Consider the following 24,383-nt stretch of genomic DNA (forward strand, 5'->3'; position numbering starts at 1 on the left):
GCTAAGCTAAACTACACTAAACTAAACTAAACTAAGCTAAACTACACTAAACTAAACTAAGCTAAACTAAACTAAGCTAAACTAAACTAAGCTAAGCTAAGCTAAACTAAACTAAGCTAAGCTAAACTAAACTAAACTAAACTAAACTAAGCTAAGCTAAGCTAATCGGTGCAGCTAACTTACCAGGATAAACAGAGTGGATTCATGAACTTACTGAACAATTGTCAAACTTTTGTCCAGTGTAAATCTGTAGTTTTCTGCTCCAACTGCTCACCCAGTTTTGTGATTTCTCTCTTCGTGGGTTTCTTCTTTGTCAGTGTCTGAATTCCAAAAGAAATGCGGCAGAAATCAGAGGATTCTGATCCTGGACCTGTGAGGCGTTCAGGGTGCGTAGGAAAACACTGGGCTAGGCGGACTAAGGGGCATTTAGGGAAACTACTGTCTGGAGCTGAAGGTTCCACAATGAGCTGGGTTCCATCCACTCAGTAAAATCCTGTTCTATCATGTTCAGTGAAAACAGCTTTTGTTTTTTCTAGAATGGGACAGCAGCCTTTACAGCACTATGAAGGAACCTGAAGTGGTCATGGACATGTGTTCAGTTTTGTAGTGGACAGAGCATTACAGGCCAACTTTTCTGAAACCAAGCTGAAACGTGGACTTCTGTGACCACAGCACATGTTTGGTCTGTTTTGGGTTGATGTGAGATGAACCCAGTCCAGTTGGAGTGCATTTTTCTCTGTAAATCCACTTTGAGGCTTGGTTTCAGTGCTTTGGACTCAGTGCCAGTGGCTCTATGTCCATCCCACTAACAGGAGGATTTTCCATGTGATACTGCCTCAGGTCACTGTCAACGGCCATGAAGGACACACTGTGCTCTCCACCCCTGACCTTTAACCCTTTCATGCAAGAATTATCTGAACCTTAGCTGAGATTTTTATCCTAAGTGTTTTTATTCCTCTTTAGGTGTGAAAAAAACAATCCTATTGAATTGTTTTGAATGAACCTATTTTTCATGGGGTTCCAAAAATGTCCACTCAGCTGGACACCATGCATTTAATTTGAAAGCAGAGCAACATGTATTTAAAACTAATCATCAGAAGGTGATTTACTATGTGAACACTATGAAATCAAAGCATTTTTAGTGCTGTTAATCGGATGTTTTCTCATGTTTGAACAGACTCTAATACTAGTTATAATACTAGCTACAATAATATACTAGTTAAAATTTGGCTTATTTTTCTGAAGAAATTACATTCTTTCTGGTTATTCACATATTTTTGGTGAAAATATAGTTTGTAAATGTAAATATTTTCATAATTTAAGGTTTTTATTGCACTAAAATGAAGAGAAAAACTAATATTGTTAAAATTTACCTATTTTTTCTGAAGAATTTTCTTTTTTTTCCTGGTTATTTACATCTTTTTGGTCAAAAGATAGTTGGTAAATATAAATATTTTCATAATTTGATGTTTTTATTTCAATAAAATAAGGAGAAAAACTAATATTGTTAAAATTTATCTTATTTTTCTGAATAAATTAAATTTTTTTTCTTGTTATTCACATCTTTTTGGTGTAAGGATAGTTTGTAAATGTAAATATTTTCATGATTTAATGTTTTTATTGCACTAAAATGAAGAGAAAAATGAATATTGTTAAAATTTATCTTATTTTTCTGAAGAAATTATACATTTTTTTCTGGTTATTCACATCTTTTTGGTGAAAAGATAGTTTGTAAATGTAAATATTTTCCTCATTGAATGTTTTTCTTGCAGTAAAATGCAGAGTAAAACTTGGAGTGTCCATTATTTGTGGGTTTTTCTGCTCTTCTTTTCATGCTTTGGCCCACTTTAGATTGAATTGGTGTGAATTTGGCCCCTGAACTCAGTTGGACAGCCCTGCCCTAGGCCCTATCGGAGCACCCTGGGTACAATTCACAGTCAAGGTCCGTGGCTTCATGTCATTCTTCTGTCTTTCCCGTGTCGAATAAAGGCAAAAAGAACCAACATCTAGTTGAAAATGTGAACTCATTCGTTGACCACATCTGGACTGTGCAGTGCTGGAGGATCACAGACAGTTTTCCACTAAATCAGTGGTGAAAGCACATGTCAGCATGTGGATTAGAACTCAGGGTTCTAAAGTCCTGTTTGATCTGCAGTGGAGCCAACCAGGAAAAGAAGAACAGAAGAACCCAGAAAGAACGACAACTGCACATTTAGGTCTGTGTTTGAGTGGAAAAAACAAAACATTAAATGATGAAAATACTTACTTTTATCAACTATTCAACCAAAAAAAGATGTGAGTAACCTGAAAAAACTGACATTTCTTCAGAAAAATGAGTGCAATTTTAACACTATTCTTCCTCCACTTCTCATTAGTCCATGTGCATTCTGGATCAGATCTACAAAGACACTAAACACTGAGGAAAGTAAAATACTGAAAAAATGAACAAAATAAGGTAAAATAATGAAAAAATGAACAAAAATAAAGTGAAATAATGAAAAAATGAACAAAAATAAAGTAAAATAACAAAAAAATGAACAACAATAAAGTAAAATACTGAAAAAATGAACAATAAAGTAAAATACTGAAAAAATGAACAAAATGAGGTAAAAACATGAAAAAATTAACAAAAAATCAAGTAAAATACTTAAAAAATGAACAAAAATAAAGTGAAACAATGAAAAAATGAACAAAGATAAAGTGAAATACTGAAAAAATTAACAAAAATAAAATGAAATAATGAATAAATTAACAAAAAGAAAGTAAAATACTTAAAAAATGAACAAAAATAAAGTGAAACAATGAAAAAATGAACAAAAATAAAATGAAATAATGAATAAATGAACAAAAAGAAAGTAAAATAACAAAAAAAAACAAAACAAAATAGGGTAAAATAATGAAAAAATGAACAAAAACAAAGTAAAATAATGAAAAAATGAACAAAAATAAATTAAATAAAAAATAGCAAAAATTAAGTAAAATTAAAAAAAATTACAAAACTTTAGTAAAATAATGAAAAAATGAACAAAAAGAAAGTTAAATAATGAACAAAAACATTAAATAATGAACAAATTAGCAAAAATAAAGTAAAATAATGAAAAAATTACAAAAATTTAGGAAAACAATGAAAAAAATGAACAAAAATTTAGCAAAATAAAGTAAAATAAGGTGTCAAACTGCTGTTCTTTAGGTTCCACATTCAGTCTGATCTGATCTGCAGTGAACCCAACCAGTCAAATAAGAACAGAAGAACCCAGAAAGAATGACAACTGCACATTTATGTCTGTGTTTTAGTGCAAAAAAAACCCATTAAATTATGAAAATACTTACTTTTATAAACTATCCAAACAAAACAGATGTGAATAACCTGAAAAAAATGACATTTCTTCAGTAAAATCAGTGTAATTTTCTCAGTCTTCTTCCTCCACTTCTCATTAGTCCATGTGCATTCTGGATCAGATCTCCAAAGACACTAAACACTGAGGAACAGGAAGAAAAGAGTTCAAACTGGACTGAATTTAATACAGACATTTCAGGTTGGACACATTTGTTCAGGTTAGTCACAGTTTATTGGTACAGGATGAAACGAAATGACCAAAACTAGAATCATAAAAACATTTAACTGAAATAAATAAAAACTATAATTAAAAGGAAAAAATGAAAACTAACTGAAACTGTATTGTGTGTTGACAAAACTAACTAAAATGTATAAAAATTATGGATCAAATTCCCTTCGTTTTCGTCTTTGTCAATGTCGGATTGATACGAAATCGATTTATTTCCCTCAAGCAATTTTCTCTGCTGTCACCATATGATATTTAAGGGTCCGTCACTTGTGTTCACTTGTGGTTTCCAGTCGTCTTCTGGTCCCCACTCTACCTGGAAACATGGAGACTAAAGCAGCAGAGTCCTGTCTGGGATTGATTTGAATAGGAGCACAGAGAAGAAGAGAAAAGAGACCACTGAACTACAACTGAACTAAAACTAAGCATTTAGAAAATAACAAAAACTAATAAGAACTATCAAACCTGCTCTAAAAGCAAATTCAAACAAACTGAATTAGAGAAAAAAAAGTCCAAACTAAATAAAAACTAAAGTAGAATGAAAAATCCAAAACTATCAGAACCTTGACCTGGTCCAAGAGAAAAAAAAAAGAAAAAAGAGGAAGAAAAAAATGAAAAAAGGGGAAGAAAAAGGAAAAAGAAAAGAAAAAAGGAAAAAAAGAAAAAAAGGGAAAAAGAAAAAAAGGGGAAAAAAAGGGGAAAAAAAGGAAAAAAAAGAAAATAATGAAAACTCATAAAAACTATCAAACCTGCTCTAAAGACAAATTCAAACAAACTGAATTAGAGAAAAAAAGTCAAAACTAAATCAAACTAAAGTAGAATAAAAAATCCAAAACTATCAGAACCTTGACCTGGACCAAGAGAAAAAAAAAGGAAAGAAAAGGAAAAAAAAAAAAGAAAAAAAAGGGGAAAAAAAGAAGAAAATAACAAAAACTAATAAAAACTATCAAACCTGCTCTAAAAACAAATTAAAATGAACTGAATTAGTGAAAAAAGTCCAAACTCAAACTAAACTCCTGTGAAAAATCCCAAACTACTGGAACCTTGGTCTGAATCCTCCAATCTGCTGCCAACTTTCCTTCAGTGCTTTTCTTCCCTTTGCTGTGATGACTGTGTTTGGACAATTCTCCGGTTTAAATGAGTCCAGATCCTGCACCAGCCGTTGGAAACGTGACAGGTTCAAATGCCTTATTTTTTGCTCATTTCAAAAGCGCATTATTTCTTTGAAATGTTCTTCATGGGTTATTAAGAATCTGGGATGACCTGGTGACTTGTCCAGGGGGAACCCCGCCTTCGGCCCCATGTAGCTGGGATAGGCTCCAAGAGAACCTCGAGACCCTAGTGAGGAGAAAGCAGGTTCAGAAAAGGAAGGAAGGAAGGAAGGAAGGAAGGAATGAATGGGTTATTTAGAAGTCTATTTGTTCTCAGGTATTATTATACATTTATATAAACTGGGTCTGAAGTACACAGGTTCAGTAGAATTCGTCTCACATGTGCTCACAGCTCTTCTTTGTGTCTGTGTTCATATTAAATCAGTCTCAGTGAATCCAAAGGAACTTTGTGTTGGTAAATGACAGTTGTTCAAATGGACAGGATTTCAGTTCTGTTCAACATGTTGATGCTCATATGAACTATGTTTTCAGCTCCAAAATGAACCGTTTCATCACAATTAATGCTATATTTTCATGTCACAAATGGACAAGTTCTATTTGAACTGAAGTGAGCTGAAAAACAAATCTTCTCTTCTTTTGGATTCCCCAGTTTTTCTTCCCAGATTCTCTCCTCCATATCACATGTTTTATTTGTACAGGTTCAATCTGGAGTATGGTGCTGATCCATCCTGCTTCTGTTCCACCAATACATACATGAAGAATGGCACACAGCACTGTTTACATCAACACTTTTACAATAAGAAGCATTTTTAGACACAAAGAACAATTCTAGATTGTTCTTTCCTCTTTAGTCTGATGCTAAACTATCCAATAAATAATAGTGCTCCTAGTTTTTGCACAGGGATCATTAGTGTAAACGCTGACATGGCTGCAGAGCATCAGTATGATGGGATCCACAACAACCATGTCACATCCGTCCACTGACACATTTAGTGTTTTTGTGTCAGCTGGGATTGTTTTAGATCCACAATACCAACATTTATGAAGAAGAGCACAATTAGCAATAGGAAGTCTAGAAGTTTATTCCTAATAAAGTACTGGGACTGACCAGAGCATCATGGGTAATGTCACGTCCGTCCACTGTCACGTCCATCCAAATCCAATATTTATGAAAATAGAGCTTCCACTGTCAGAGAATATCAGTAGTCTGTGCACAAATGGATTAGCATTATTTACACACACTTCTATGACTTTAGGACAACTGTTTTGGACACAAATGGACACTCATTTGACCCTGAAGGACATTTTAGCTGAATTACATTTATATTTAATTAATGAGGGAAAATACAGGTTTATATAAATGTAATATTACATTTAAAATGGTTGTTATTAAAATCATTACATATTTTGTTTAAAAGATAGATTATTGTAATGGCTGACGTTGAATACACTGCATGAAAAACCAGATTATGGGCCCTGTAAACACCCGCCAACTTCAAAGATTCACAGTAACTATCATGAGTTTACAGAGAAGTTCAGCTGCAGTGCTGTAGTGTCTGTGGTGGTAGAACATGTGTTGGTTCTGCTGTAGTGTCTGTGGTGGTAGAACATGTGTTGGTTCTGCTGTAGTGTCTGTGGTGGTAGAACATGTGTTGGTTCTGCTGGAGTGTCTGTGGCGGTAGAACATGTGTTGGTTCTGCTGGAGTGTCTGTGGTGGTAGAACATGTGTTGGTTCTGCTGTAGTGTCTGTGGTGGTAGAACATGTGTTGGTTCTGCTGTGGTGTCTGTGGTGGTAGAACATGTGTTGGTTCTGCTGTGGTGTCTGTGGTGGTAGAACATGTGTTGGTTCTGCTGTAGTGTCTGTGGTGGTAGAACATGTGTTGGTTCTGCTGTAGTGTCTGTGGTGGTAGAACATGTGTTGGTTCTGCTGTAGTGTCTGTGGTGGTAGAACATGTGTTGGTTCTGCTGTGGTGTCTGTGGTGGTAGAACATGTGTTGGTTCTGCTGGAGTGTCTGTGGTGGTAGAACATGTGTTGGTTCTGCTGGAGTGTCTGTGGTGGTAGAACATGTGTTGGTTCTGCTGGAGTGTCTGTGGTGGTAGAACATGTGTTGGTTCTGCTGTGGTGTCTGTGGTGGTAGAACATGTGTTGGTTCTGCTGTAGTGTCTGTGGTGGTAGAACATGTGTTGGTTCTGCTGTGGTGTCTGTGGTGGTAGAACATGTGTTGGTTCTGCTGTGGTGTCTGTGGTGGTAGAACATGTGTTGGTTCTGCTGTGGTGTCTGTGGTGGTAGAACATGTGTTGGTTCTGCTGTAGTGTCTGTGGTGGTAGAACATGTGTTGGTTCTGCTGTGGTGTCTGTGGTGGTAGAACATGTGTTGGTTCTGCTGGAGTTCAGCTCATAGGTTCCATCTCCAGACTGTGGAAGGATGGAGGCCTTCCGGTCCACCCACATGTCCCATCCATTCCATCTTCTTCATCAGACCTCATATCAGTTGTGTCGGCCGGTCAGCTAAAAAAACAGATGCATAGGATTATAACAATAAAGGAGCAAAACACCAAAAACTATTCACCCTTTCATGCACGAATTATGAGAACCTTAGTCAATATTTTTTTCTTGAGTATTTTTGTTCCGCTTTACGCATGAAAAAAACAATGCAATTGATTTTTTTTTTTTTTTTAATGAACCTATTTTTCATGGAGTTCCAAAAATGTCCACTCAGCTGGACACCATGCATTTAAGTTTTGAAGCAAAGAAACATGTATTTAAAACTCATCATCAGAAAGTGATCAACTGTGTGAAAACTATGAAATAAAAGCATTTTTAATGCTGCTAATTGCTAAATTGCTGCTGTTTTCTCACATTTGATCCTACTCTAATATTAGTTTTTCTCATTTCATGGAGATATTATCCTCCTGAGACCCAGGAAATGGACAGTTTTAGCTGTTTTACATTAAAAAATTGTCTTGATTGGAAACTGCATCATGCAACAGTTTTTTCAGATACATTTTTAAAACTATTTTTATTTATTGATTGATTCTTTTAATGGAATGTCCTTTGTAATGCACAGCATTTTTAAAGCAAAAGGGTCAAACTTTTGTCCCCTACAGAGGACACAATGCATCACTGGGTCTCAGGAGGATATGCAAAAAAAAAAAAAAATAAAATAAAAAGGCTCGTTAATTACAGTCTAATAAGAATTAGCAATTGATTTACCCTCAAACATGTTAGTGCAGATCAGGTTTATGAAGAACAGCAAAGTTACAGTAATTGTATGTATTGCAGTGTTTTGGATGATGCATAAGAGTCCTGATATGGAACTAAAACAACAAAAGCCATGAACAAACACTAGAACAGCTGTAGAACAGCTGTCCACTGGAGTGACCAGTATGCATGAAAGGGTTAAAGCTCTTGAATCAACAGGACTCCACTTTCTACTCCATTCCAGCCTGGACCTTCAGCTGGAGCTGCCGTTAAATGAGCAGTCCCTGCTTCAGTGTGGGTGAGCTCAGTCTGAAAACCAAATAGAAACAGTTCAGTACAGGCACACATGGACTTCTACAGAGCAGAACGGATCCAGGCTCTTTAAATCGGACCTTTGCTCTGGTTCATACGTCTGTTGTTTCCTTCACTGTTTTGCAGACGGTGTACACCTTCCTAAAAAAATACAAGACAAAAAAATCTGTGACTTTGGGAACAAACCCCTCCAGGTTCCAGCAGGTCAATGTGACACATTCAGGACTTTAATCAGTTGCACCAGTCAAACCACACTATCATACACTGTGCAATTCACTCAGAAAGTCACACAGATCAAATTCCACCCAAATAGGACACATCTAATAATAATGAACTGAATATGTCCTTACCACAGTTTGTGGATTGTGCTCCAGCCTTTTTGTGGTTGTGGTCCACAGCCACAGTCTGGTGGCTCATCCAGTGTCTGCCTGGTTCCAGTCAGTCATTTGTTGTGTCACCTCCACTGTAAACTGCTGTGTCATGGACGACTCCATTTGCATTTGGATAGCTCACAGCAGGACCATTTACAGACCAAAACCTCACATAGTCCAAGGGGCTGGGGAGGGGTTATTACCAAGGCTCTCTAACCAGAGGGGGGGGATTCACGGCAGTTCCAGAGAATTTTCTGTGCTGATTTTAAACTCCCACTAGTAGGTGTTCATTTGAAGTTCCAAAGCGATTTACAGCGACGTAAACTGACGAACACCCCACTGTTCATGCAGTGTTCTGTGCAGGTCAGGCTGCATTCAAGGATCACACAGAGTGTTGGAAAAACCACAGTTGGGCCAATATAAGGCTCCGTTCAGACTGCAGCCAAATGTGGAACAAATCTGATTTATTGACACGATTTGACCTGAATCTGATCTGTTAAAGACAGTTTGAACGAGACTAATCCCATTTTTTCAAATCTGACCCGGACCACTTTCATATGTGGTCCTAAATCTGACCCGGACCACTTTCATATGTGGTCCTACATCTGACCCGGACCACTTTCATATGTGGTATGAAAGTGAAAGAAATACAGCAGACAGAAGGGACATGTGCTCAGTAATTCTCTGACTTTCCCAATAATTGCTAATATTCTGATATTTGAACTTTAATGTGGTTTCTGGGTCTTTCAACTTCACTTCTTGTGTAAAGTTACTCCAAGGAATGGGATTTCATTGACCCTTTCAGTCTGGATTATTTAGACTTAGATGTCTGTTATCACCACCATCCATCAAATCAATGTCAAAACTGTGTCAATCAAACAACAACCGTCCAATCAAATCCAGTTTTGACTGAAATCAGATTCATTTATTCCAGACTTTTATTGACTCACAGATCCAATTAAACTCCAAACACAAACACAAGCTTTTCTCCGTTTCCATTTCCAAGTGGTGACAGATTGATCAGGTCTAATCTCAGCAGGTCGGTCCGTCCGTCGTTGGACAAACGGTGGCGTTTCCGTTCAGTCCACATTTGGACAAATGGTGGAATTTCCACAGGAAGCATCAATCTACTTTCAAAACCAGGAGTTTGTTGACAGAACCACAAACACAACACCAGAACCATTCAGACTGAACAGTGAATGTAGGACAGAAAACTGTGGTCCACTCAAAGCACCCAGAACTCTGGTTCATGTTGGACCTGATGAGATGGAACCTCATCTGGATGTGGATTTGGAGACCTTCCACATTTACCCACAATTCAACTGTCCAATGAACCATGGATGGAGGTTTAGGATCCCACCCAGGGAATTAAAGTCTTTTTTTAAACACATAAACAGTCCTATTTCAGTCTAAATGTTGTTCTGCTGTTTTAATAAAAGCATCAGTACACAGAGTGAAGAACTCTGGACTACTGTGAGTAAAAAGTATTTTCAAAAACAAACCAGAATATTATGAGAATGAAGCCGTATTTACATGTGTATAAACTCTGAATAGAAGCTGAGACGCTGATGGATGTTGAAGCGTCCGAACAGAATGAAGGCGTTTATTGGTTCAGCTGTGAAACTGCTGATCCGATCCAAATATCAGCTGGACTCACACTGAACCACTGGGAATATTATGGGATGTTTCTTCCACAACTCTCATCGTGTTTGACTCCGCCTTCATTTGGATCCGCTTCACGGAGACCTGGAACAAACATGGCAGCACACATGTCCAGTTCAGACCGATGTGTGAGACTCAGTCTGAAGTCCAATGGATCCACTGAGGACAGATGTGAACGTACCTTATAGAAGAAGAAGAGGCAAAGATCAAATATGAGCAGAGCCGAGACCAGGACCACCACCCTGATGATCAGATGAGTCACCAAGTCTGAAACACAATAGAAACAACCAGTAAAACGACCATGGAACATGTGTTTGAAGACAACGAAGAAATACCAAAGGACTGGAAGGAAGGAAGGAAGGAAGGAAGGAAGAAGGAAGGAAAGAAGGAAGGAAGGAAGGACGGAAAGAAGAAAGGAAGGAAGGAAAGAAGAAAGGAAGGAAGGAAGGAAAGAAGGAAGGAAAGAAGGAAGGACACCTGGACAAGTTCCCAAAGAAGGAAGACCAGAGCAAAGGGAAGGACTCCAGAGGCAGAACACTCTCGTCCACACCTGGACAGATTTTCACTAGAACTCTATCAGAGGATCAGAGCAGCAGCAGAGGACCAGCTGGGTTCAACCAGGCTGGATTTGAGCAGAACAGGTCAGGTGTTGATCCCAGAGCACCCAGCGGATCCTGGTGGAACAGTCTGTAGAGTGGAACCTGCCTGCATTAGTCCACTTCAACCACTGTCAAAAAGCATCTGATGACACAAACCGCTCCAACACTCTGGAAACTCAGGACACATGACGGAATACCAGAGAAACTAGTCAACGTTGTGAAGGCCATGGACCAGGAACCAAGTGCACAGAAAGGACAACTGTCCCAACCTGTCCACGTACAGACAGGAGGAGCACAAGAGTTCTGTTCATCCTGGCAGCTGATTGGATCGTGAAGGAACCGACCAAAGGACGACCACACGGACTCCAGTGGACACTGGAGACAAATGGACGACCTAGACTTTGTTGACGGTCTGGGCTGACTGTCTCCTCCACATGTACAGATGCAAACAAAGACAGATGAACTGAAGCTACAGCCCACACATACATCCAGGAAAGTCCAAAGTTCTTCAGTTCCACAAAATATCAAGTAATCCTGTCACAGCGGATAAAAGATCCCTGAAGACTCCAACCTTTGGAGGATCATGGACAAACAAGGCAGAGCAGAAGCTGAAAGAAAAGCAGGAATCAGGAAAGAAAGAACAGCATTCAGCCACTGGACACAAGTTTGGACAGACACAAAGACCTGACAACGCACACACATACAGCTGTAAACTCCAATGTGAAAGCAGTTCTGTTCTGTGGCTGTGAAACATGGAAGACACAAAGACAGTCCAGACAAAGTCCAGACTGTCACCAACCCATGCATGAGAACAATCCTGAAGATCACATGGAAACAAAGAGACAAATGAAGAAGTGTGGGACACAAGTGGACCCAATCCAACAGAAGAAGAAATCCAACTACGGAAATAGACATGGACTGGACAGACCCTCAGAAACCCAGGAAATGACATCACAAGACCAGCACTAGAGTGGAACCTACAGGGAACAGGAGGCAGAGGAAGACCAGGACCAACCTGGAACCGCTGTGTAGAAAACCACATACACACAAGGAAGTTCTAGAGGAAGGAGCTCACAAGGACTGACCAAGAGAAAGGTGGAGTACCCTGTGGCCTGTACCCTATACCCTATACCCTGTACCGTATACCCTGTACCCTATACCCTGTATCCTGCCAGGGTTGGAAGGCAATGGTGATGACTTCATCTAATGGAACCAGTAAATGGAACCAAGACCTGACCCACTGAACCAAGCCCACATCAGAACACTGCCCCCACAGACCTGGACTGCAGGCCCTAGTCATGATGGACAGTTTCTCCCAGTTTTATTTGTTTCAGTTCCATCTGTTCCTCGACCACAGAACATGTTTTATCTCACAGTTGTTTCAGACATGAGAAGTTGCCCGTTGCCTCAGTTGGGCTTAAATTGCTTGTTGCAGCTCAAACCCATGGGTCAGTGCAGTAATTATCCAATGGACAGATCTGAACTAGTACGAATAAAATCCTGGTTCAGACGTTTGTGTTTTTCAGACAGAATGTGTCTGTGGACACACGAGACAGAAGGAAAAAACAGGACCAATGTCTCCAACTGGTCCGATCCAGACCAGTTTGGGTTGGACTTGAATCTGTGGACATTGTGGACCCTCAGACACACAGGTTTTAGTCGGACTGGTTTGTAGATACCATGAGTTGAGTTCTGAGCTGAAGTTGACTTCAAAGTGTTGGTTGATGTTGTTGAAGTGGACTGGTCCTATTGGACAGATTGGACTCCAGTGCATGTGTCCAACTGTGTTGGTCCAGACCTCCATCTGCTGCAGCTCATAGACTGACTGATACCAGTGGACCCCCTCTAGACCCTGGACATGTGGACCACACACACACATGTACAGATGCACCTTCAACTGTGGACTCTAACTGGGCTTCACATTCAACTGGATGGACTGGCTTTAAACCTGGCTTTAAACTCAACTGTGCTTTGAACTTGTGCTGAATTCTACTTCCTGTTGAAAACTGCGATGGCGCAGCAGCTGCCCAAAACAGCTCCCCTTCCTAAGTCAGCCATAAAGAGGACAAAGGTCACCAAATTCACCCTGTCACAGCAGAAGAGCTCCAAATGTGAGCTGCTAAAGTCAGTTCACTCCTTTAGCTTCAAAACCTAATTCTGATGGAGGATGTAGTTTTCAGCAGTATCTGTTTATAGTGTTCTATATTTTGTGTGTTGTGTATCTAAGACTGAACTGTAGAACGTTTTCTATCCCTGACAGTTTGCACATTCTTTAATATTAAACAGATAAAAAACAGAACTGCAATATCTTACAATATTATGAATGCCTTCACTGCTCCACAGGTATGATGGTGTTCAGAGGTTGAAAAATTCACAGTTCATTTCAGACCCTACAGTCAGAAAGGAGAAAAAGTTGTGACGGTGAATTCGGTGCACATTGTCCTCTTCATGGCTGACTTAGGAAGGGGGGGCAGTTTTCGGCAGGAAGTGGAATTGGGCACAACAGAAGTGAGCTCAGATTAAAGGAGTGTTTGTTGGTTCAGCCCAGTCTCTGACAGGTTCAACTGGACCGGCTTTACCTGATCTCAGTTCTACCAACGTGGTTCTGCTCACACCTGTTCACTCTGCTCACTGGGAACGCTGTGGAACATGGTCATGTGACTGTTACTGATGCATTGTGGGTGTTTTGTGTGCGTTTGTCCTGACGTTACCTCCCACAGTCAGATAGAGGGCGGGGCTCTGAGACGACGTGAAGCTGCGGTTATAAACGTCCACGTGATAAACACATGTGTAGTTCCCTCGGTGGGCGTAGCCCATGGAGGACAACAGGAAGTGGGCGGAGTGATTGACGGCCGGCAGGGTGAGGTTCAGGGGCTTCTCGGTGTCGGAGATCAGCCGGAAGGAGCCTCCCGGGTACTGCGGTCGGACGGAGCAGGTGACGGTGAAGTCGGAGAACACCAGCACCCGGAACCCCTGCTGGTAGACCCCAAAGACCCCGTCAGACAGGGAGATGTTGGGCTGAGGCAGCAGATCTGTCCACACACAGAGACATGATTGGACCAAGCAGCACACATGAGCACAAACAAGCAGTCAGAGAATCCATCCTCCTCAGAGACACAGATGGATCTGATCCACAGGAGTTTGGGATGGGATGAACACTGACCAATGAAAACATGAGGAATGGCTCATTTAGAGCACAGCTGACCTTCAAAGGCATTATGGGTAAAAAAGGACACACATGTGGAGCTTTTACAGTCTCACATGTCAACATTTGGTCCTTTTGTCCTAAATGAGACTAATGGGAAATCTGTTTGTGTTTTCAGCCTCATCTGGTCCAAATGACGACGTTCATTTGGGATCTGGACGTTCCAAAGGTCAAAGGTCAATATTTGACACATTTGACCGAAAAAACAATGAACTGAGACAAAATAATCAACTGATGAAATGAACAGATTCATTAGATGGAACTTTAAACGTCAGAGTCAGAACCATCTGGTCACTGAGAATTCAGTTCAGACACAGTTTGTGTCCGTTTGTACCTGAACACACCATGACCACACCAGGTGAGCGAGGATCGGGATCACCTAGTTCAACACAGTCCCTGGGTCCAGATGTCAGCTTTACACAAGGAACTGAGACCGACCACACAGGTGTGAATATATCATCTGTTCTGTTGACTGAAACAGCTGATCCACAGTCCAGATACTGACACACAGCAGATCCAGACTTCAGGTCCCAGAGTTTATAGTAGTTTTCTACTGGTCTCCAGTGTCCCTGGTGTTGGATCTCCAAAGTACCAGCACAGCGGCTCGGCTGTCCCACCAACCTGACCCCACCTGGATCTGAGCAGAGACACAAAGACAGGAGGACTGGTTCAGCTGTTTAGAAAATGTTTGGACCGTCATCCAAGAGACGAAGAGAGACGAAACGTTTACAAAAGAGCTGAAGCAGTCCAGTAGAACCCAGAAGAACCATGACCTGGACAAATGAGAACCTACACAGACTAAGAAAGGAGTCCAAGAAAGGAAAGGTAAGATAAGATAAGATAAGATCAGATCAGACTTTATTGATCCCTCCATGGTGAACTTCCACAGCTGACAACAGCAAATACAACAATAAAGTGCAGGGAAGACGATCTGAAAATATACACTTATGAAACATGAAAAATCTGCTATTTTTATAAGTATTTACATAAATTTAGATTTAAATGTAAATATTAGATTCATATTTATATTATATTTGCACATGGTGTGATATGGATGGGGGGGTGTTCCTGTGAACTGTTCTGTGTTCTGATGGCTGTGGGAAGGAATGACCTGCTCTATCCCTCATTCTCTCATTGGACGTGTGAAAGTCTGTCACATGAAAGCCACGCCCCCTTGGTACCTGTAAAAGTCTGTCATATGAAAGCCACGCCCCCTTGGTACCTGAACAGGTGAGTCCTGCAGCTGTTCCAGGTGAGCAGGTCTTCCCAGCTGAGCTGGACCTTCTACAGTCCAGGACCGCAGACTCATTTCCTTCACACTGGAGCTCACTGGTCCAGACTGGAGCCTCCCCCTCTCCATAGAGCCCCCCCTGGAGGAGCCCAGGAGCCCCACAGCCCAGCTCCCTACAGACCACCTGGGTATCGTTAAAGTCCAAATCCTCTTCGCACACCAAGGACCAGGACTGGTTGGAGCGGACCTCCAGTCTGCCTGAACACAGACTGGAACCATGGACCAGTCTGACAGAGTCTGTGGACACACAACAACACACACACATGTTTAAAGACACAAAAGCCCCTGGACAGACGGCAGTGTGAGGGTGGACTCTGTCAAAGCCTCCTGTCAGTCGTTAGTGACACAGGAACTAAACTGGACTCATGGACCAGTTCAAGCAGAGACACAACGTTCTCAAAGAAAACAGCAGAACACAGAACACACCAATAAAAGGCCCTTTAGTGTTGAATGTGGAGCTGAAGGACACAGTGAGTGTGTGCTGTTGTTGACCTGGATTCCAACAGAGGGCGCTGTCTACATTCAGACTGGACTCAAACAGGCCTCAGGTCCACTCTGTGGATCCTCAGTCACAGGTTAGAGTTAGTTGAACGTCAGCATTGGTGGACACACAGTCATTCTGAAGTCAGACTGAACATTCAATATGTGTGAGTGGGGTCTGTTCAAAGGCACACACACAATCCCAGTGGTCAGTGAATGCACCATAATGTAGTGGGTTTGATCAGTGACCTGTGCACTGGTTCATCTCAGACCACTGGAAACATGTGGCTCATGTCAAACATCTGCATTTAAGGACATGCTTTAGTGTCAGTGATGTTTCCATGGTGTCCTCAGAGTCCAGCAGACCCACATAGAGCTGGAAAAAGAGCACATGGACCAACACAAAGTCCAGTTCAAACTAATGGACTCAGTCCTTCTGAGCTGTTCAACAGCCTGTTGGAAAGCAGAGTCATGTGACCACGTTCATGGACTGGAACTGAATTCAGCTGCATGTGTTTGATGGTTCAGTCCAACTGTCCAACGTGTGGACCTGGTCTGACTGGGTCTGGTTTGACCCTGCTCAGATAAAACACACCTGAATGGACTCATGGAAGAACTGGGACAGAATCAGGACCACCATCAGTAGACTTACCTGAACAGGTGAGGGACAGGGGGGAGCCTCCGGAGTAAGGCTCTATTCTCACACAGTCCATCAGTGCAGATGTAGAGAGAAGACAGGTGGGAATGATGGACCACTGAGGACCAGATGAAACAGATCTTCTCCCAGAAACAGCAGATCCACAGTCCAGTCGACGACATATGACATCTGCTGTCTTCAGGGTCCAGAGGTCAGAGGAATAATAATATCTCACACCTCTCCATTCTCCATGATGTTTGATCTGTACGTCACCGTTACAGCGACTGGCTCCTCCCACCAGTCTGACATCATCAGGATCTGATCAAATACAAGTGACAGATAAATGTGTGGTAATGTGATAATAGTGACACATAACTTTGTGTGGATTTTGGTGCTGGCTCAGACTTGAGGTGATATTCAGAGTTGCCAGATTGATGCTTATGGTTTTGATCTGACTGTAGGAATAGTGCTTTGGGTGTAATTTATATTTAATAGAGCACCTATAAACTAAAGGACACAGTAGAGGAAAGCATGTGAATCTGAATTTTGTTGTGGCAGTGTACAGGTGCTGATGGGCCTAATTGTTTATAGGAGTGTATTTTCTTCACATTTTCTTACTTAACGTTTGTGTTGTATGACTGTGACACCTGCTTAGATGTGACTAATGGTGTTTTGGGTAGAACGCTACAATGACATGATGAACTTCCTCCACAGATCCTGTGTCTTTCAGAAGAGGCAAAGGCCACGAAGAACGCCTCTCTCTCCTCCTCTCTCTCCTCCTCTCCCTTCTTCTCAGTCTCCCTCTCATACACACTCCACTCACACACTGCTCACAGCTCCTCCTCTCTTAACTCTCTCTCGTTTCTCCACATGTTCTTTTTCCTCCTAACAGCTCAGCCTGAACAGCTGTTGGTGACATTGACCCTTGGGTGTGTCCCAGTGTCAAAGTGGGGACCTAAAGCACTAAACCCACACTGGTGCTCTGTAGGGTCTGTGCATGTGAACCTGTGACAGACAGTCTCAGCCCCTTTCACATTCTGTTTGACTCATCTCCTCATGTGAGATTCTGCTCTGAATCTCCAAACCCTTTCCTCCTTCTCATCTGGAACATGATCTGCTCTCTTGTTGTGCTGCTTTCTCTCCCATCCTCAAACACATTTGTCTACAGGTAGCTGTGGTCCTGTCCATTCCAGCCTCAGGTCCACTTCACAGCCTTCAACCAGGTGACTTCATGCTGGTCACAGACTTCAGAAGGTCCAACAAGCCACCAGGGTTCACCTCAGTCACTGCAAAAGCTCATCTGTGCATCAGCCGCCTAAAAGGTTCATGACCCACGTCCACACCCAACCAGGTAGACCAGGACCAGAAGTGGCTGACATCAGTGGTAAAACCAAAACCACCAACAAACAGATGGGGAATTCAAACGGTCTGTTCCACCTCTGAAGCTGATGACATTCCTACCCCTGAACCAGATCAAGAACGTCCTCTTACTTTCTGCTTTCATACATACAGCTAAAACAACCCTGAGTGCAAGCCCAGCGCTGCTCATGGGTCACATGGTTCACATCACACAACCAGTGCACAGTCCATGTTTAGGCCTGTGTTCATGAACTCTGACAGACAGTTCACAGACATCACTCCTTCTACGTCCTCACCTGAAGAAAGGGCCTGGACTCAGCTGACACCAACCAACCATCTCAAGCAGCGTCCCTGACAGTACTCATCATTTTCTTGTCTCTCCTTGTTGTTGTTGTAAAAGTTATCCTTGTATTCTGTCAGGTTCAACCTAAATATTAAGAGTTAATTATGATCTAGACCTAGACCACGGCCCCCGTTCAGGGGGCCTGGATTCAGTGACCTCAGAGCATCCTGTGGTGCCTTGTTCTCCTGTCTGTTTTCAGAGTCCTTCCATCTTTCTTGTGCCCTTACTCCTCCTTCTGAAAATGCCACTACAGTAGTGAAGACAACACATAGGAAGCCACAGTCACAGAACTGGCTCAGTCTTCCTCAACACAGGTCATCTGTCACTAACTCCTGTTGGAAAAAGGCTTTCCTCTACTAAAGTTCACCTTCTCACATTTATTTAACAAACAACAAAAAATAGAGAATCAAATCCATCTGAACTTAAGCAAACAGTCCAAACAGCCAGAAAAACTGTGAGCTCCTCTGGGCTCTAATGTCACAGACCCCCCAGGCTCGTAGCACCCCCCAGCTCACCTGAGCATCTTAAAGCTACAAGGTCTGATATTTAGCCTTAGAAACTGGTCTGTACATTGACATGAAGTAACTAAAATGCCATGAGCATGCAAATTATACAGCACATATTATATTACAATCATTTAACACCTTTTTAAATGCAATTCAATTATGAACGTTCTAATCACTAATTAATAACAGAACTGAACTGAAAAATGAAAATCTGTGAAAATCTTTCTATTACAACACTGTAACTCTGAAACCTTTGCTCTGAACACACAATGAGATCTACAAAGGAAATAAAAAACAAAGGTATTACTTTAACATTCTATCCCTTTGACACTTAACATATTCCAATAACATTTGATCTGAAGTCTGAAAATGAGTTAACTTTACTATTCAAATAAAGTTATGAAATGAGCCTTTTTAACCATTTTTAACAGTGACAATCTCCAGTACAGTGCTAGAATATGAGGCCTAGAACATAACTCCCACAAAAATGTGCAAATTGTTCATAAACTACAGGTTTGAAAGTTTTCGCTGACATTCAAATTTACTGCAGTTATTGCAAAAGAAATCTTACAGCTTTTGACAATGTTGCTAACCTGCACATACAGGCCTACTAAAGACAAACTCTGCAGACTTCTCAAAGTAAATTCTAAAGTGACTCAGTGTTGCACACAAATAACAAACACTGACAGTCCTTGTGCTTTTTCAACTCTAGGTGCAGTGGGTAAAAGCAGAACTGGCTCTTACTTATATTTATTACAGTGATTAAATACATTTTCTTTCCTTTAATGGGAACACTTATTGCACAACAATTTGAATTCTTACAGTTTGTTGAACAAATATTCAATTCATTATTCAAACTTCAAAACATATTGCAGCAACAATGTAATTAGTTTTCCCCCTTTCCTCATACAGCCCCAGACAACAACCAGTGATCAAAAGCATCTACTACTCTAAACTATTTGACACCTGCTGATCCACTGATCCTATCAATAATAAAATACAGTTCTTCATCTGTACATGATCATCAGATATCAGACCATATTTGGGTGTTCGGATACTCCGTGGTTACCGTGGAAACATTTTCATCTTCAGCAGCATTGGGTCACCAGCGGTGCCCATTGAGTTGGGTCAATGACAGTAGATGGGAACACCGGGTTTATGTTCAGTTGTTTATGGTTTTTTTCTCTTCAGTTTTCTCTGTTTAGATACAATAACCTTTGAATTTACTATGGATATTCATGAAGATTTAAATTAAAAATAGGAAAATACATGATTTATGGTGAAGATGCACAATATAGAGGATACTATTACAGTTAAAGCTGCTACATCACTTGAGAAAAGTTGAATGGAGAGAAACATTTATTTGGGAACTGGGGCAATAATCCTACTGGGTCTGTATGGGTTAAACAAAAGTGCATTTTCAGATTAACAGTTACAGAGTCTGACAAAGTTTAAACACACAATAAATAAATACTCAAGAGTTATGTAACTTTACTTTATACTAGAATGTATAATGTCGCTAGACCTGTCGATAGACATATTAATTTTGATTATTTATGTTATTTGTCTGTTAATCCTTCCAGCCCTAATTATTTTTTTGATATACAGAACTTCAAGTCATTCCTTTGAACTAGATCAGACTACACTTGTCAAGATCTGTTTGTTTTTTAATGGCGGTCACAAAGGTCTAGTTGAGCTCACCGATTATAATAATTTGGTTTCCAACTCGGTTCAAAACACAAGAGATTAGTTTAAGATGTGGCTATATTTCTTCGTCCAGAAGCAACCAGTATAAACGTCTTTTTACTTCCTACCGCCTTCAAAATGAAAGCGTCTTTTAACATAAAAGCACCCATTTTTATAATTTTACCTAATGAGACAAAGTCCAAACAAACTGAACACACATATTTCAGATCCTTTCCGGTGAACCTCACTGACTCCAAACTCATGTTGCACTTCGGTCCCGTTGGAGATTTAGTTTACCTTGAGGTCCCTCTTCCTGTCCATATGTACAATGACCTCTGTTGAATTGGGCACCCCACACAAACACAGAAAGTGCACAGAAGTGTTTGCAGATACTGTCTGTTTCAGATATTCCTGAAACAACTTCTTTTTTTTTTTTCCAGATGATGAGCCTGTTTCTCTTGGTACTTGGTAAACCTGTTCACATGTACATATGAATATCTCTCTGTTTTCTATACATTTGCTTGATGATTACTTCAGAGTCTGTCCTCTGGGAAAACAAAGCATTCCTCTGAGATGGTTTAGGAAATCTCTACTTAAACCTTGACGGGGGTGTAGGGATGGATGTGTGTGATTGGTCTTTTTGTTATGGTTTATTCTTAGTGATCAATGAATGATCAAAAGGGGGGAGTATGTAATGGAAATATTACTTATATCCATATATATTCATATATATCTCATATATCATATAGGCTTCTAACTCTATTTCAGATATATTCATGTCACTGTGTATTCAGAGCAGTTTGGACCTCTTTTGTGTTGTGTCCACAGTAGAAGGCCAAACCAACATTTCTCACAGGGGTCTGATCTCTCAGTTCCTGACACTAACCAAAACACTTTCCACACATCATCATTTTCTCATGGCAGACAGAAGACTACAGGGTGATTTGTATTTTTGGGTTCAGACCGTCTCAGCCTTTGTCTGAGGGGGATCTCTTTCTATGGAGCTCCAAATAAAGGGATTTCTTTGACACTGAACGTTTGATCTTATCCTTCATTATTATAGACGAATTAGTACAGTAATATTTTTTCCATAACACATAACACACAGTGAGCACAACATTGGTTTGGTGAAATACATTTGGACTGGTTCACCACTGGCTATTGTAGAAAGGATGGGTTTGTCAGATAATGTTCGTCAAAGTAAAATCCCCTTTTCCCAATATAACTAAACTTGTAGTTTCTAAATCTACCAAGAAGTTGTTTACCAAAAAAACCCCCCAAAGATATCATTGACAACTGTTTAAAACATGTGAGTGTGTGTGCGTGGCGTAGGTGTGTGACGTCAGTATAGACAGCTGATGTGCAGATGCAGAATGTGGGTTAGTGAGCATGTGTATGACTTCTGCTGCAGGGGAGGGGGAGGAGAGGAGAGAGGGAGAGAGAGAGAGAGAGAAGTGCAGGTGTAGGTGTCTCACAGCCTAGTTGCTTTGGAACCGTCGTTGCCTGTATCCTCTTAGTTGCTTTGGAACCCTTGTTGCCTGTATCCTCCAGGTCGTTGCTACCGGCGACCAAACGCTGTTGTCTGTTGTATCTGTCTCGTCCACATCTCCTCATCTTGGCCTCGTCCTCCTTTGCCCTGATGTTCTTTGGTGACCATGGACGATGAACCAAACTGGACCATCTGCACCACAGACTTCCACCATCAGACATGAGACACCACTGGTGTCTTCATCTTCACAGTCTGATGGATTCAGATCAAACAGTCTGTCTCAGATTAGAACCAGTCACAGTCTCACCCCAGCTGCTTTTTCCTTCGGCTCTGAGTTTGTTGCTGATGTTGACAGTTGCTCTGGTGTGACGCTGTTGAGGTTGATGAACAGGGGGAAGGAGGAGGAGGAGGAGGAGGAGCTGCATGCTCAGGGGGACGGACAGTGGCTTCCTGCTGCCGGTGGTCTGTGGGTGTGCCATTGGCTGTGGTGGACACAGTAGGTGTGGTCATCTTCTGGGAGGAGCTTCAGAGCTGTGAGGTTGGGGTATAGAGAGGAGCAGAGGAAGGAGGAGGAGAACGGGGGTGGAGCAGAAGAGTGACGTACTAGGTGCGATTCCCTGTGTGTGACAAAGAACAATCTGTTTGCGTTAGACAAAGTTTTCAAATGTAGTTTACAAACATTGTTTCTGTCCCTAATCTCTGCTCCTTCTATCCACTTCCACAAAACCTTCAACTGGTCCTCCAAATCTCTCAGTTCTGCCTTTTTTTTTTTCTCTTAGATCATTCATCGTTTTTAGGCCTTTTCTGTTTACACTTTCTTTAAATTTCAGCAACGTTTTGTAAAGACAAGGTACCTTCAGAAGGAAAGCCATCATGTTCAATCCATTCACAGACCCATGTGAAAACATCTAGTCCATATTTAGTTTTACTCATGCATTTGAATCTTGGCCCGTCACAATCCGGTGGCGGGACTTAAAATTTGCATTTCCCATCCAACAATAACACAAAAACGCAAATTTCTTAAACTATTTATTAATGTCCCCATTGGAACATTAATCTTCCAGACACGAAGATCTGGGACGCAAAAACTTTAAAATGACGAAATTGTCAAATCCGGTGCTTTACCAGGCGTTGGGCATCCCCAACTTACATTACGTCGCTGCGTAACTACAACAAAATAATTAATTCCCCACGATAAAGAAATTAATCAGTCAGCATCGACTTTGACCGACAACAAGATTCACAATGTCATGAGCTTTACCCCCACAAAATTATCAACCATAGAATAATAAGTAAGAAAATTTGAAAAAACAAGTAGAAAATCGAGCTCTTTTTTTTTGCTGGTCCAATTGTTTCAGCTGATTTTGATTCAAAGAACCCCCCTTCAGAAAGCCAAATGGGCTTGTCCAGACCGTCAGACACTGAACACTTTCAGAACCATATTTTCCTCATGTCCTCCACTAAAGGCCCTGTCAGAACCTGTACCCCTTTGCTTTGCTCATTGCCCAGAGCCAAATCCTGGTTTGACTAATCCAGGTGACCCTCCGTAGGAAGATCCCACAGATGCTGTCCGGCACGGCCACAAGGTTGGGCACAAAGCAAAGGACACCGAACAAGTAACCAGTTAACCTCCCACCAGGGCCCTAGTGAGTGCTGAGTTGCTAAATAGGTTAAGGGTTAGTTGTTATGTCAACCGGTTGACTGCGTTCCAAACGCTTTACCCTTTTATCGATGAAATCAGCCTAACCATGAAACTCCGTGACGCCGCACTGCCACGTTTCCTGATTTAACCATATTGAACACAGGCGTCCCTGTGCCTATCACACTTCGTTTCTCAGGTACAAGTGGATTAAAAACCCCGTGGACCTAACCACGTTAAGTCTGACTTTAATACCAGACTTCTTTACTACAGGCCCCTAATGACAGTCAGCCCCAGTAGATAGACATGACATTTAATTTAATAAAATTTTTTTTTTTTTTTTTTTTTTAATTTTTGTTTTATTTTTATTTATTTATTTATTTATTTATTTATTTATTTTTTTTCCTTTTTTTTTCCCAATTCAATTAATAAGCAAATGCTTCAAAATATATCTCACCCTTCAGACGAGGAAGTAGAGTATTGAGTTCGTTGAATAGACGTGAAGTGGACCAGTTTGACTCCAGGCGTCAGACCCTCTGGTCTCTGAAGGTTTTCAGTGAGGTAGAGGAGAACCCCTAGATGGTGGATTCTTGGTGGCTAACCTGTCCGACGCCTTCCAGTGTCACATGGCGGATCTTCAGCTATCCCACTTCTGACACCAAATTGTTATGGAAAAAATATTACTCTACTAATTCGTCTATAATAATGAAGGATAAGATCAAACGTTCAGTGTCAAAGAAATCCCTTTATTTGGAGCTCCATAGAAACAGATCCCCCTCAGACGAAGACTGAGACGGTCTGAACCCAAAAATACAAATCACCCTGTAGTCTTCTGTCTCCCATGAGAAAATGATGATGTGTGGAAAGTGTTTTGGTTAGTGTCAGGAACTTAAAGATAAGACCCCTGTGAGAAATGTTGGTTTGGCCT

General features: G+C 41.0%; 1 protein-coding gene and 1 long non-coding RNA gene across 2 annotated transcripts; both read right to left on the reverse strand.

Moving 5' to 3' along the window:
• Positions 1 to 8,045: 8,045 nt before the first annotated feature.
• Positions 8,046 to 8,757, reverse strand: LOC115432818 (uncharacterized). The gene is made up of 3 exons (XR_003937258.1): positions 8,539 to 8,757; positions 8,269 to 8,329; positions 8,046 to 8,185 (listed from the first exon to the last, which is right to left on the reverse strand). It is a non-coding gene; the product is annotated as an uncharacterized LOC115432818 (long non-coding RNA).
• A 4,441-nt stretch (positions 8,758 to 13,198) lies between these two features.
• LOC115433197 (scavenger receptor cysteine-rich type 1 protein M130-like) lies at positions 13,199 to 24,144 on the reverse strand. The gene is made up of 7 exons (XM_030154481.1): positions 23,913 to 24,144; positions 21,803 to 22,433; positions 16,449 to 16,751; positions 15,500 to 15,553; positions 14,370 to 14,452; positions 13,671 to 13,793; positions 13,199 to 13,210 (listed from the first exon to the last, which is right to left on the reverse strand). The coding sequence occupies exons 2-7, from the start codon at positions 22,035 to 22,037 to the stop codon at positions 13,199 to 13,201; spliced, it is 810 nt and encodes a 269-aa protein (XP_030010341.1). The 5' UTR covers positions 22,038 to 22,433; positions 23,913 to 24,144.
• Between the last annotated feature and the right edge of the window lie 239 nt (positions 24,145 to 24,383).

Source organism: Sphaeramia orbicularis, chromosome 14, assembly GCF_902148855.1.
Source record: "Sphaeramia orbicularis chromosome 14, fSphaOr1.1, whole genome shotgun sequence".
Lineage (NCBI taxonomy): Eukaryota > Metazoa > Chordata > Actinopteri > Kurtiformes > Apogonidae > Sphaeramia > Sphaeramia orbicularis.